Source organism: Myxocyprinus asiaticus, chromosome 33, assembly GCF_019703515.2.
Source record: "Myxocyprinus asiaticus isolate MX2 ecotype Aquarium Trade chromosome 33, UBuf_Myxa_2, whole genome shotgun sequence".
NCBI classification, from domain to species: domain Eukaryota; kingdom Metazoa; phylum Chordata; class Actinopteri; order Cypriniformes; family Catostomidae; genus Myxocyprinus; species Myxocyprinus asiaticus.
Genome location: NC_059376.1, coordinates 23771256 through 23786792, shown reverse-complemented (window position 1 = coordinate 23786792; position 15537 = coordinate 23771256). Strand labels below are relative to the sequence as shown.

At 39.7% G+C, this 15537-nt stretch overlaps 1 protein-coding gene across 3 annotated transcripts in view; it reads left to right on the top strand.

Annotated features, from left to right (window-relative positions):
* Window positions 1–2777: 2777 nt before the first annotated feature.
* The window catches only part of LOC127424255 (tyrosine-protein phosphatase non-receptor type 1-like), a 64853-nt gene continuing 52093 nt past the window's right edge, over window positions 2778–15537 (top strand). Inside the window, exons 1-4 of one of the 3 annotated variants that reach the window (XM_051669272.1) lie at window positions 2778–2838; window positions 2957–3050; window positions 11379–11469; window positions 11900–12000. In XM_051669272.1, the coding sequence (XP_051525232.1) occupies window positions 2994–3050; window positions 11379–11469; window positions 11900–12000 (249 nt within the window). In that variant the 5' untranslated portion in view covers window positions 2778–2838; window positions 2957–2993. Of the gene's footprint in view, window positions 3051–11378; window positions 11470–11899; window positions 12001–15537 lie in introns of all 3 variants that reach the window. The other 2 variants (XM_051669271.1, XM_051669273.1) reach the window with 2 other exon arrangements.

The following is a 15537-nucleotide window of genomic DNA, read 5'->3' as shown; positions in this document are numbered from 1 at the left end:
TTCTGGCCACCATTCACTTGCATTGAATGGACCTACAAAGCTGAGATAGTCTTCTAAATTTTTTTTGCTTGTGTTCAGCAGAAAGAAGAATACACATTCTGTAATTTTTTGGCCATTGAGGGGGGCGCCATGTTGGATCTCGCCTAGGGCACCAAGTAAGGCAGAACCGCCACTGATCAGAACTGGACTGACCCTTATTGGCTGAGTGGACATGCAGCTGTTTGATGTGCTTTGAGGTATGATAAGAAAATGTTATGCAGACGGAAACATTCAAATAACGCAGCCTATCTATAGCTGTGGAAACTGAAACAACTCATGAGTCAGAGCCAGGACATTTGCTTTCATCCAGATGGTGTGGGACTGAGGTGGATTTTTTTTTCAAAATCCTTTTTTAACACATGTCACACCTAGCCATTAGTTTTCCTCATCATATACCAGAAAGGCAAGGAATGGGATCTTCCTGAAACTATTGACAGCAGTCTCAGTGATGTATGAATATGCATTCATCGTCAGCATGACTGAATCTGGTCTCTGTCTGACTCAGTGTTTCTATAGATAATTGCCATATACATAGGGGCCAGTGATGTTTTCTCAGCCTGGGGGAATGAAAGTGATCCAAATTAAAATATTGTAAAGATTGGTAAAAAGGGTTCTTGGGAAATATGCAGATTTGTTGGAAATGTAAAAAAAATTGAACTCTCACTTCACTAGTGGTTCCCAACCTAGGGGACGCCGGATGTCATATGCTTTGTGCTTAAGTAGCAAGACAGCCATCATGTCAGCGTCCTCTGCTAACTCAACAAATGTAAGCAAAATCTCAAAATAAACATTCAAAAACTGTCCAAAGACAACTGTAGCAAAACTTCATATATGTCGCTCTACCAACCAGAGCATCTTTGAACTACATGGGGTTAAAGTGTTCAAAGTGCTTAAACTCAGCTAAAAAAAAAAAAAAACACACATCCTCTCACTTTCAACTGCTTTTATTTTCAGCAAACTTAACATGTGTAAATATTTGTATGAACAAAAAGATTCAACAACTAAGACATACACTAAAGTTTCACAGACATGTAACTAACAGAAATGGAATAATGTGTCCCTGAACCTGCATGAAGGCTACCACATGAGGGAGGAGGATGTCTTCCCTGTAACACACAGCGTTGAAATTGCCTGCAATGACAACAAGCTCAGTCCGCTGATGTTATGACACACCGCCCCAGACCATGATGGAACCTCCACATCCAAATCAATCCCGCTCCAGAGTACAGGCCTCGGTGTAACGCTCATTCCTTCGACGATAAGAGCGAGTCCGAACATCACCCCTGGTGAGATGAAACCGCGACTCGTCAGTGAAGAACACTTTTTGCCAGTCCTGTCTGGTCCAGCGAAGGTGGGTTTGTGCCCATAGGAGATGTTGTTGCCGGTGACGTCTGCCTTACAACAGGCCTACAAGCCCTCAGTCCAGCCTCTCTCAGCCTATTGCTGACAGTCTGAGCACTGATGGAGGGATTGTACGTTCCTGGTGTAACTCAGGCAGTTGTTGTTGTTGCCATCCTGTACCTGTCCCGCATGTGTGATATTCGGATGTACCGATCCTGTGCAGGTGTGGTTACACGTGGTCTGCCACTGCGAGGACGATCAGCTGTCCTTCCTGTCTCCCTGTAGCGCTGTCTTAGGCGTCTCACAGTACGGACATTGCAGTGTATTGCCCTGGCCACATCTGCAGTCCTCATGCCTCCATGCAGCATGCCTAAGGCACATTTACGCAGATAAGCAGGAACCCTGGGCATCTTTCTTTTGGTGTTTTTCAGAGTCAGTAGAAAGGTCTCTTTAGTGTCCTAAGTTTTTATAACCTTAATTGCCTACTGTTTTTTAGCTATTAGTGTCTTAACGACCGTTCCACAGGTTCATGTTCATTAATTGTTTATGGTTCATTGAACAAGCATTGAAAACATTGTTTATATACCCTTTACAATAAAGATCTGTAAAGTTATTTGGATTTTTACCAAATTATCTTTAAAATACAGTGTCCTGAAAAAGGGACATTTCTTTTTTTGCTGAGTTTAAGTTTGCAAAAAACGCATGGAATTAATGCAGCTTCATAACAAGGCACTGCAAAACTGCAAAACCTCTTAAAACTTTTTGACGTTATTGCTTTATAATGAGACCATCAAGCAGCTGCAGGGCTCTGTGTCAATAATCACTCTCTATCTATCTATCTGTCTGTCTGTCTACATTCAGACTTCCTTATATGTAATTATGGGGGGCTTCAGGGAAAAACAGGTTGGGAACCACGTTCCTTCCTGAACTGGAAAACTGCAGTCAGCCTGTAGAGACTTGCTCAAAAGTAGGACAACATCCAAAATAACTTTTTGTCTTATCCTACAAATGGCAAAATTATAATGGAATGTCTCACACACACACACACAAAACATTTTTAACATGTCAAAATGACTTTTGATTGCTGGGTTTAAAAAAAAAAAAAAAAAAAAACCTTTTTACATTTTTACTGGGATTCCCATTTTAAAATTGCTAAGAGAACCTTCTGGGTGTAATATTAGCCTTTTTAATTTCTGTACTTTTCTAAACCTCTACCCACATGTGTAAACTCCCAAATTACAACAAACTACAGTACCCAGAGTAACTTAGAAGTGTCGCTCTGTACTTTGATTGGTCTAAGTGTTTGTCACGCCCTACTACTTGATGCTGATTGGCCTTTATCTTGAATTTACGGCCACACACAAGCTTTCATTGGTCAATCTGAGGAAAATGAGGGCGTGAGCACGACGGACGGTGGAGAAACGTGGTGCTGCGGGAGGGGCGAGCAGCGTGTTTCCGGTAAGAGCAACATAACAGTACCACTAAAAACCTTCCGTAAGAAAAATAAAGCAGACTTTTAAAAGTAATTTATTCTCATGTGATTCGACATCGAGTTTATAACTGCGTATATTGGCAGGGAGTAATCCATCGAGCGGCGGGGAACACACGCGGCAATGGAATCCGAGTTTCGGGAAATCGACGAGCTCGGGAACTGGACCGCCGTTTACCAGGTAAAGCCGTGGATTTCAGTCTGGGTGGTTGTGAGGTTATCTTGGATCAGATAGGTACTTTTACATGTGATTGTAATAGAGGCTGTTTTAACAGAAGGCGAGACCCGTGACGAGCGCTTTGCCATCCTCAGGTTAAGCAGCAGGCCAGCTCAGGTACCAACAGAACTTCCCGAAACACACCGGAGAAATATTAGACAGTCACATGGACCTGTTGGTATAACAGGGTTTAAAACTCAAACACCAGAAGTCAACGACGACCCGTGTCCTGTTAATGGTTAGAGAAAGCGGCAAGCGCGAGTGTCCTTGGTATTAATTGGACCGGAGATTAGATTCAGTGATCCTGACCTGCACTCATGCCAACCGGTCACGGGTTGATTAGACAGGGAAAACGAGTTTGATAGTACTTTTTTTGTATTTGTTTTATGGCGCTCTAATTTTTCATAATGACTCAAAAAGCAAGTTTTTTTCGGGGTTTAGAACGAAAGGCACTTTTGATTTGATTTTCTCCCAAAACACTAAACAGTACACTGAGATTATATATATATATATATATTACAAAATTGCCCTGTTTTAAGCAATTTGATATAATATTTAATTAAAAAAAAATGAAGCCAATGAAAATCCTTGAAACTATCACATTTATTTAGAGACAAATTAAAAATGTGTAACTGTCCAATAAGTGAAAGGTTAGGATATTTGGTAACATGCATTTGCTGTTGGATGTGCTAAAGGCCCCCATAAAACACATTGTTTTTCTTACGTTGGAGGAATAGATTTCTTATGAAAAATTTTCATAGTGGGCTCACATTGACTGATCTAATCAGAATGGTGATTTATTTATTTTATAGAGAAAGAAATTCTATAGATATCTTATTAAAATGCCAAATGTGTTTTAGATTAACTGGAAATAGTGCAACCTTTTCTAAAGTAGTTATTTTGAATAAGCATTATCTTAATATGTTACTTTTGCTGTATCAAAGTGATTTGCATAATTATATTTGCCCTATAACTATTGCCCCTATATCTACATGATATCACTGTAAACCCCCTGGGGGTGTTTTATCTCAAATGTGGGGGCCTTGTATCCCAAGTGTGGGGTAAAAGGCCCCCTCTCCACCAAGTTTTTTTTTTCTTTTTTTTTTTCACACACATTATGTTGCTCCATCATTATTCAATAAAAAGAAATGTTTTTTTTTCTGATCTTGATACATTTTGTGACCAGAATAAAGCATTTTTTTTTATGTGTGCCTTTAGCCCAATTGTACCCTATCATTTGCCAACTTCTGCCCAATCTCTTAAAATAAATGTACTGTGTAAGGTGCTGTTTATACCTAACCTAACCTATCCCTAGCACGTTTTTGTGTGTGTGTGTCCGCCTGCACTGTTTTCAGTTGTTTTTCTATGTCTTGTGCTGGAACGCCGCGGTTTTATGCACCGTGTCAAGTTAAAAACAACTTCAGCTGTTAAAAACGTGTCTCGAGACACCTGTGTTCTCAAAATCTTTGCATTGTGTTTTTTTTTTTTTCCCGGTCTGAACGGCCCCTAAGAGATTAATTGAATTCTTCATTTGTAAACAGAGAGCTGTATACAGATGCAGGGAATGAGTTCATCTTTTCAAAGAGAAAGTCTGTTAGATTGTTTCCCCTAGGATTTTGTTCAGTAGCAGTGCTGGTTTTAGTTCGTCCACAAGCCCACAACTCCGGACCCGTATTTATGCACATCGGTGGAGGAGTAGCTTAAAATGACCGTAGAATCATTATAGATGGGATATTCATGTTCACCTTGTCATTTGTGTGTTTACTGAGGGCTTTTGAAGGGCTCTGGATGGTTCTCTGAAGGGCTCTACTGCGGGTAAAATTTACTAAAACATCTGAACATTTACAACAATCTTACCTAAATCTCACAGTGGTTACAATTCTTACCTCTAGTTTTATGCAGATAGAATTATTATTTTTTTTTAAGTGTATTGCTTAATTATGGTCCTCTGCTTCAGTCGCTTGTTTCTCAGGAAGAAATGACTTTCATTTGTGTTGTTGTTCTTTGCACATACCAAAAAGTTTAACAAAACTTTAACAGGTAGCTGAAGGGCAGTTCACCCAAAAATGACATTATCATTACTCACCCCCAAGCCTGTATGAATTTCTCTCTTCTGTGGAACACAAAAGGATATGTTAGGCAGAAAGTTAGTTCCAGTTACCATGCATCGTCACACATTTTTTTCCCCATACATTTTCCCTAACATCTCTTTTTGAGTTCCACGGTAGAAAGAAAATCATAAACATTTGCACGTGATGACAGAATTACTATCAATTTAAGAGAACAAGTCAATACTCACCAGTTACATTAAAATGGCTGTTTAATGTTGACAAAATGCATTGAAAATGTTAATGGATGAAATCCTGAGAGAGAACCTTGCTTCAATTATATGTATATTAAAGATATTAAAGGAGGCATTTTCATATTATGTATATTATAAATCTTATTGTATTTATATTAAGTATTATTATTTATGCATATTTTACATACTAATTAAAATTGACAGATTCACAGGGCAGAGAAATACCTGTACAGGTCAGATGGAGCTCCAGATAGATGGAGATGACAGATGTAACAGGTGTTTAATTGTTTCTCTTCTCCCTGTAGTAGGTTCTCTTCACCCAGTGTAGTTCTGGTTGCAGTTTATACAAAGCATTTTTGCTTTGTCTGCCTTTCTTGTCAAAGGTTCTGTAATATGATTTGAGGGAGCGGTATGAAAATGTGGCGATATGAAATGCAGGAAAACTAGATCGCTCCGATGTTGCGCACTTGCAGTGTTGACCGCTTTGCTTTGCTGATTATACACCGATCAGCCATAACATTAAAACCACCTGCCTAATATTGTGTAGATCCCCCTCGTGCCGCCAAAACAGCGCCACCCGCGTCTCAGAATAGCATTATGAGATACTATTCTTCTCACCACAATTGTACAGAGCGGTTATCTGAGTCACCATAGACTTTGTCAGTTCGAACCAGTCTTGCCATTCTCTGTTGATCTCTCTCATCAAGACATTTCCATCCACAGAACTGCCGCTCACTGGATGTTTTTTGTTTTTGGCACCATTCAGAGTAAATTCTAGAGACTGTGTGTGAAAATCCCAGATCGTCAGCAGTTACAGAAATACTCAAACCAGCCCATCTGGCACCAACAATCATGCCACGGTCCAAATCACTGAGATCACATTTGTTCCCCATACTGATGGTTGATGTGAACATTAAGTGAAGCTCCTGACCCATATCTGCATGATATTACTCACTGCACGATATTATGCACTGCACTGCGGCTACATGATTGGCTGATTTGATAATAGCATGGATGATTATCTGCCACAACACAAATCCGAAAACAAAAGAGCAAATCAGAAAACATAACACCAAATCCAGAAACAAAACAAGTTAGAAAACACAACAGCAATCAGAAAACACAATGGCAAGACAGTTGAAACCGAAAGGGTAAGTACCATTGCTTCTCACCTGATTGGCTGTGTGAATGAGACGTAGTCCTTCAGGATTGGTTCACTGATTATATAAAAATCCATGCCAAATGGTCACTGACTGAAAATCTAAATCATTTGGAGTGTTTTCTCTCTCTGGAAAAAAGTTATGGGAAACTTTATAACGCAGTGAGTAAAATCAGCAACCAGGAAAAGTTAGTTTTAGGTGCGATGTTCATCTATGGTCTCATGGTTCGTCTAGCGCAGGGGTCAGGAACCTATGGCTCGCGAGCCACAATTGGCTCTTTGTTAAAAATCAAGTGGCTCGCCAGGTGTTTCACCATTCATTACCAACACATGATCATTTAAAACTTTCTAGAGATAATTTACCTGCTGAAATTGTGGGTGTGATTGCAAAGCTTGAAGTCGATGACACAGTTTTGACTTTCTTTCTCCCAAATTTGTCATACAGCCTACTCCTGGTGAACAAGGTTCGAAATTAACAAATGCGGATTTTTCATGCGGAGTGGTGGGTAATTTTGCTGCTGTACCAGCCACTATGGAGGGCGACCTGTAAGACTTCTCGGAGTGATATGACAAGAAATTAGACACAAAGACGCACGTATGACGAAATGTGTGATTATATATTGAAGAACAGATGAAAGAAAAGCCGCAGATGCATGTCTGATTTGATATGTGTGCAATGAAAGCGCTTCTCCAATACACGCACATGCATAGAGTTCTGGGCCTCGTTTCCCAATAACTATTAATCTTCACGGTTAAGAGCATTTTCTACTAGTGATTTTACAAACGTTCTTTATTTTTTATGTGCGCCCAGGGTGTGAAATTGTGCCACCCTCCAAATGCTATGAGGCTCAATCCAGTTTGCAAGCTCCTCATCTGAATGCAGGTATTTCATGAGTAATTTTGCTCATACCCGCAACAGGCGGGTGCCCTGTAAGGTGTCTCGGAGTGATACATGACAAGAAATGCTGTTAGTCACAAAGACACGCGCTTGAAGTTTGCAAGAATAAAGTTGTCTATCTGATCTTCGATCATCTCAGGAGTTGCTGTGAGATTCGCTTTATTTCCATGGAGCAGTTCGCTCTTATGCATTTTGAACGCAACTCAGCAGGTTTAGTAATGTAATATATAAATCTCAGCAAAATAAGAAACATCCCTTTTTCAGGACACTGTATTTTAAAGATAATTTTGTAAAAATCCAAACAACTTTACAGATCTTTATTATAAAGGGTTTAAACTATGTTTTCCATGCTTGTTCAATGAACCATAAACAATTAATGATCATGCACCTGTGGAACGGTCATTTAGACACTAACAGCTTACAGACGGTAGGCAATTAAGGTCACAGTTATAAAAACTTGGGACACTAAAGAGACCTTTCTACTGACTCTGAAAAAGATGAGGGTCCCTGCTTATCTGCGTGAACATGCCTTAGGCATGCTGCATGGAGGCAATAAATTGCAATGTCCGTACTGTGAGACACCTAAGACAGCACTACAGGGAGACAGGAAGGACAGCTGATCGTCCTCACAGTGGCAGACCACATGTAAGGACACATGCACAGGATCGGTACATCCGAATATCACGCCTGCGGGACAGATACAGGATGGCAACAACAGCTGCCCGAGTTACACCAGGAATGCACAATCTCTCCATCGGTGCTCAGACTGTCAGCAATAGGCTGAGAGAGGCTGGACTGTGGGCTTCAAGGCCTGTTGTAAGGCAGGTCCATACCAGACATCACCGGCAACATCGTCGCCTATGGGCACAAACCCACCTTTGCTGGACCAGACAGGACAGGCAAAAAGTGCTCTTCACTGACTAGTCGCGGTTTTGTCTCACAAGGGGTGATGGTCGGACTTACGTTTATCATCGAAGGAATGAGCGTTACACCGAGGCCTGTACTCTGGAGTGGGATCGATTTGGAGGTGGTGGGTCTGTCATGGTCTGGGGCGGTGTGTCACAGCATCATCGGACTGAGCTTGTTGTTATTGCAGGCAATATCAACGCTGTGCGTTACAGGGAAGACATCCTCCCTCATGTGGTACCCTTCCTGCAGGCTCATCCTGACGTGATCCTCCAGCATGACAATGCCACCAGCCATACTGCTCGTTCTGTGCATGATTTCCTGCATGACAGGAATGTCAGTGTTCTGCCATTGCCAGCAAAGAGCCCGGATGTCAATCCCATTGAGCATGTCTGGGACCTGTTGGATTAGAGGGTGAGGGCTAGGGCCATTCCCCTCAGAAATGTCCGGGAACTTGCAAGTGCCTTGGTGGAAGAGTCGGGTAATATCTCACAGCAAGAACTGGCAAGTCTGGTGCAGTCCATGAAGAGGTGATGTACTGCAGTACTTAGTTGTTGAATCTTTTTATGTTCATACAAATATTTACACATGTTAAATTTGCTGAAAATAAAAGCAGTTGAAAGTTGAATTATATATTACAGGTGCATCTCAATAAATTAGAATGTTGTGAAAAAGTTCATTTATTTCAGTAATTCAACTCAAATTATGAAACTCGTGTATTAAATAAATTCAATGCACACAGACTGAAGTAGTTTAAGTCTTTGGTTCTTTTAATTGTGATGATTTTGGCTCACATTTAACAAAAACCCACCAATTCACTATCTCAAAAAATTAGAATATGGTGACATGCCAATCAGCTAATCAACTCAAAACACCTGCAAAGGTTTCCTGAGCCTTCAAAATGGTCTCTCAGTTTGGTTCACTAGGCTACACAATCATGGGGAAGACTGCTGATCTGACAGTTGTCCAGAAGACAATCATTGACACCCTTCACAAGGAGGGTAAGCCACAAACATTCATTGCCAAAGAAGCTGGCTGTTCACAGAGTGCTGTATCCAAGCATGTTAACAGAAAGTTGAGTGGAAGGAAAAAGTGTGGAAGAAAAAGATGCACAACCAACCGAGAGAACCGCAGCCTAATGATTGTCAAGCAAAATCGATTCAAGAATTTGGGTGAACTTCACAAGGAATGGACTGAGGCTGGGGTCAAGGCATCAAGAGCCACCACACACAGACATGTCAAGGAATTTGGCTACAGTTGTCGTATTCCTCTTGTTAAGCCACTCCTGAACCACAGACAACGTCAGAGGCGTCTTACCTGGGCTAAGGAGAAGAAGAACTGGACTGTTGCCCAGTGTTCCAAAGTCCTCTTTTCAGATGAGAGCAAGTTTTGTATTTCATTTGGAAACCAAGGTCCTAGAGTCTGGAGGAAGGGTGGAGAAGCTCATAGCCCAAGTTGCTTGAAGTCCAGTGTTAAGTTTCCACAGTCTGTGATGATTTGGGGTGCAATGTCATCTGCTGGTGTTGGTCCATTGTGTTTTTTGAAAACCAAAGTCACTGCACCTGTTTACCAAGAAATTATGGAGCACTTCATGCTTCCTTCTGCTGACCAGCTTTTTAAAGATGCTGATTTCATTTTCCAGCAGGATTTGGCACCTGCCCACACTGCCAAAAGCACCAAAAGTTGGTTAAATGACCATGGTGTTGGTGTGCTTGACTGGCCAGCAAACTCACCAGACCTGAACCCCATAGAGAATCTATGGGGTATTGTCAAGAGGAAAATGAGAAACAAAAGACCAAAAAATGCAGATGAGCTGAAGGCCACTGTCAAAGAAACGTGGGCTTCCATACCACCTCAGCAGTGCCACAAACTGATCACCTCCATGCCACGCCGAATTGAGGCAGTAATTAAAGCAAAAGGAGCCCCTACCAAGTATTGAGTACATATACAGTAAATGAACATACTTTCCAGAAGGCCAACAATTCACTAAAAATGTTTTTTTTATTGGTCTTATGATGTATTCTAATTTTTTGAGATAGTGAATTGGTGGGTTTTTGTTAAATGTGAGCCAAAATCATCACAATTAAAAGAACCAAAGACTTAAACTACTTCAGTCTGTGTGCATTGAATTTATTTAATACACGAGTTTCACAACTTGAGTTGAATTACTGAAATAAATGAACTTTTCCACGACATTCTAATTTATTGAGATGCACCTGTATATTATTTAAAAAAATAATTGAATACTGTATAATTCCACATCCTGGGAAAATCTCACCTAGAGGCAGTCATCATATCTAATAGCAGCCTTCTATAACCTTTACAGTAAATAATATCTTGGTAAATTTCATCAGTTTTTTTTCTAAAATATTTGAACACTGTAGAAGGTGAGCATCACACTGGCAGTCTACTGCAACCTTTAGAGTGAGAATGCTTTTTTTAATAACGGTGTTATGTTAGAATATGCAAGTCAATTGAATGAAAGTATGGACACCGGCATTTTAGCACAGTTTGTGGAATTTTTAGACAGTCCCTTACACACCGTAGATGAACCTCGTACCCAAAACATTTTATAAAGTGTCCCATTACTGTTTTACTGAGTGACAAATCACTCACAATCGCACAAGTGGGCAGAGAACCAATCCTGAGGAAAGGACTAGGTATTCTCCACACAGCCAGTCAGGTGAGAAGCTATGGTACCTAAGCTTTCTGTTTCGACTGCATTGCCGTTGTGTTTTCTGACTTGCCGTTGTGTTTTCTAACTTGTTGTTTTGCTTCTGGATTTGGTGTGGTGTGTTCTGATTTGCTCTTGCTCACTTTAATTCTACAGTGCCTGTAATAGATGATTGGCATCACACATTAGATGCTGGTGATGCTGTTCTTCTGTCATCGTAACTGTGTATTTGATTTGCATACAGAGACTCTCAGCCACACAGTTGAACCAAGCAAATCATTTGCCTGTATGTTTCACTTCAGTAGCAAAGGGGGATTTAACATTTTCATCTCATTGACTTTTGTTTATTGCAGGAGATCAGGCAGCAGTCCAGCGACCTGCCATGCAAGCTCGCCAAACTTCCAGAAAACAGAAGTCGTAATCGCTACAGAGACGTCAGCCCGTGTAAGTGTGCCACTTCTCTTGTTCTTCAGAGTCAGTGACACCTAACGTAAAGGGCCTGTTATCAGCGAGCTGTTAAAGTCACACTCAAGATGTCTCGTCTTTTTTTAAATTTTTTTTTATTAACTCTGCCTTCACAAAGACTTTAAAGAGCGATGCTGTTGTGGTTTCCTCTCTCTCTCTCTCTCTCTCTCTCTCTCTCTCTCTCCCCCCCACGACAACCCAAAAAGGACCTCAGCTTAAAGAACAGTACATAAGCCAATTGAGTGTTTGTGTAATTTGTTTCAGTTGAGCATTTTCATTATGAAGATGTTTTTTTCTGTCTCGTGGGGAACTGAGAACAGGACCTGAAAAAGAATGGTTCCACAGCTGAACGTGCAAAGCATCATGGATATTGTACCTCGCAGCTTAATCTCTCTCTTTTTTCTCACAGTTGACCACAGCCGAATTTGTCTACAAATTGGCAATAATGACTACATCAATGCTAGTCTGATCTCTGTGGAGGAAGCTCAGAGAAACTACATACTAACTCAGGTGACAAACTAACCCTTATTACTTAAGGGATCTTTTGTTTGGACTTTTTTTTTTTTTTTAGGTTGCTCCTTTACATATACAACCCCAATTCCAAAAAAGCTGGGACAGTATGAAAAATACTAATAAAAACAAAAAGGAGTAATTTGTAAATTATATTCACCCTTTGCTATATTGAAAGCACTACAACTACACAATATATGATGTTTTACCTTGTGAATTTCATTTTTTTATGTACAGTAATTTCAAATCAGATGATTGCAACACACTCCAAAGAAGTTGAGGCAATTTAAGACTAATAACATTTTGACGAGTTAAAATAAGGCAATGTAATACAGATGTTAAACGGGTAAGGCAATCATGTCATAGTATATAAGGAGCCTCCAAAAACAGCCTAATCCTTTAAGAGCAAGGATCATTCGAGACTTGTCAATTTGCCAACAGATGCTTCAGCAAATAATCCAGCACATTGAGGACAATGTCCCCCAAAGACAAACTGGAAGGATTTTGGGCATTTCACCCTCAACAGTGCACAATATAGTTAATACGATTTTGTATATCTATAACTGTCTTTTTTTCAACTGAACACAAAAGGAGCAGTTTAGAAGAATGTGCTGGTTGCTCTTTTCCATGCAATTGCAATGATTTTAAGTATTAAGTATCATAAAAGTGTCTGTGAGACTATGATGGCTTTGGGTGAGAAACCAAAAGGTAAGTTATTCACTGAAAATCTTCCTTGGCACACCCAGAAGCAATTTTAAGACAAAATGTTTGCCGTGATTTGGTTGATTTGCTTCACAAAATGGTCTGAACAATTCGATCATGAAAGGAACACGGACATAAGGATCTGGAACGACATGGACATGAACATTTTTGGGTGAATGAATTGTTTAAATGATTAGTTCACTCAATTTAAATTCTCTCAGCATTTACTCACCCTCATGCCATCTAGATGTTTATGACTCTTTCTTCAGCAGAACACAAATGAAGATTTTTTGGAAGATTATCTCAGCTCTGTAGGTCCATACAATACAATTGAATGGTGACCAACTTTTTGAAGCTCCAAAAAGCACACAAAACCATCATAAAAGTAATCCATACAACTCCAGTCTATTAATTAATGGCTTCTGAAGCGAAACACTAGGTATATGTAAGGAATAGATCCATATTTAAAACTTTAAAAAAAAAAAACATTCACAAGGGTTGAATACACGCTGCCTCTTGCGTGATGTAAGTGCGTTGGCAAGTTCACACGAGAAATGATGCGTGAAATACGAAAAAATACAGAAGCGCAGTGTTTACAACAGTGGAGCATAGATATTCATACATAGATGCCTCATTCGGATGATTTGGTAACATCGACTGTGGCGCCATCTTGGAACGGTGAACAAGGAGAGCTGTTTGAATCAGTTTGAATGCAAGTGAATGATTGAGGAGATGCCTCTGACTGCTGCACAAACTGCTTTTGTGTGGAAACAGTATCAATGTCCATAGGAACAGCTGCTAATAAGGTATCTATGTATGAATATCTATGCAGAGGAGGGACTATCATGCTTGCGTCATGTGAAGAGGCAGTTTGAACTCCACCCTCCTCAGCGTACAAACCTCAAGCTGGCTGGAAGTGAACATTTTTAGTAAAAAAAAAAAAAACTTTTTATATTGATCTATTTTTTACACACCTAGCATTTAGCTTCAGAAGACATTAATTCATCCATTTGAGTTGAATGGATTACTTTTATGATGGTTATGTATGCCTTTTTGGAGCTTCAAAAAGTTGGCACCCATTCACTTGTATTGTATGGACCTACAGAGCTGAAATATTCTTCCATAAATCTTTGTACGTGTTCTGTGGAAAAAAGACAGTCATAAACATCTAGATGGCATGAGGGTGAGTAAATGATTATATATAATATATTGAGCAAGAGTATTGAGGTAATTTTCAGTAAATTGCTGTTTAGACGCATCAGTCCTGGCATTGCCATTTACATTATGTATCCAAAGTCTTAACCGTTAGGCCACCACCACCTCAAACAACATTACACTCTGACTTACTACAGTGACATTCCATTTTGACACTTGTGGCTTCTGCCAAAGAGATGGTCTCTCTCCCAGATTTGGAGATTACAGTGGGAAATGTTGCGAAATCTTGCATTGCGTCAGCACAGCATGTTTATTTATTGTAGTGATGCACACTGGTGCTCTGAGATGGCAATGGACTGCCAGACTTGTTACGTCAGAGCATTGCCAGCTGAGACACAAACACACAACACACACACACACACACACACACACAGAGCTGCACACACATTCTCACACACACAGAGCTGTACCTCAAGAAGACTCTTTTTAAATGTTTAGTCATGATTTACCACACGGACTTAGTGAAATTGTTGGGTGATTAGAGTGCATAAGTTTCCACTGAGTAAAAATCTAATTCTGTATATAATACTCTATAACAGTGGTTCTTAACTGGTTGGTTGCAGATCTGTTCTGATCACGGGACTGCAGGGGAAAAAAAAACACTGCTGTTTGCAAATAATAAAATGTTAAACATATTGTGCATAATTTAAATAGCCAAATGAAAAGGACTCAACAACTTAGGGGTGGGCGATATGACCAAAACCTTTTATCACGATATCACTAATTTTATATCATGATAACAATATATATCACAATAGAGTTCAATTAAAAAAAGAAAAAAAAAAATCTATAGAAATTGGTTTATAAAACATATTGAAATGCCTATTTTTGAAAAATCCAGTCATTGAATTAAATACCTTTTATAAATGAAAACTATTTGGTCTTTATTTGGAACTTGACAAACATGGGTGGTATTCAAAAAGTGGTAATCCACCTTACCACAATGCTAAATTTCCCATTTCAGTCTGATGTTGTTGACTAGTATTATTAATATAAAACACTTCATTAGGCTCTTAATGGTTTAAGTCATCTCTGTAGACAATATCTGAATGTCTGAAAGCAAAGCCGGTTTGTTTTCTAATATTTAACATCATTCAAACTGAATTTTATTAAGGGTGATGTGTAGTTTAAAAGTATGACAGATGACACACAATTGTTGGCGCATGAAACATTGTTTGAATGGTTAGAATGTCGGGCTCTCTTGTCGTTTGCGATGTTTGACTTCCTCCATAGTGCTTTAAGGTAAAAAACTCCGTAGAATTCAAATGGGTCACGTGAGTTTTGAAGTTTGTGCCGCAAATCGCAATAGAGAGAAACTGGGTTGAGTTGTACAAGTGTCTGCGGCGCACAATCTGGAAGCATGCTGGACACGAAAATGTGAAACACAGCTGCGTGTCTGATGAGAAGCATGTTAAGAACGCAAGATTAATATCATTGTATTTGCTTTGGTGGCCTCTGAAAAATGGTCAGTACTAGTGGTCAACCGATGAGTTTTTTAATGGCCGATGCTGATATCCAGAGAGAAGGGTGGCCGATAGGCCGATACAATGCCTATATATCACAAAATGTAATTTAGTAAATAACAAACATAAAATGGTAAAAAAAAAAAATAATAAACTC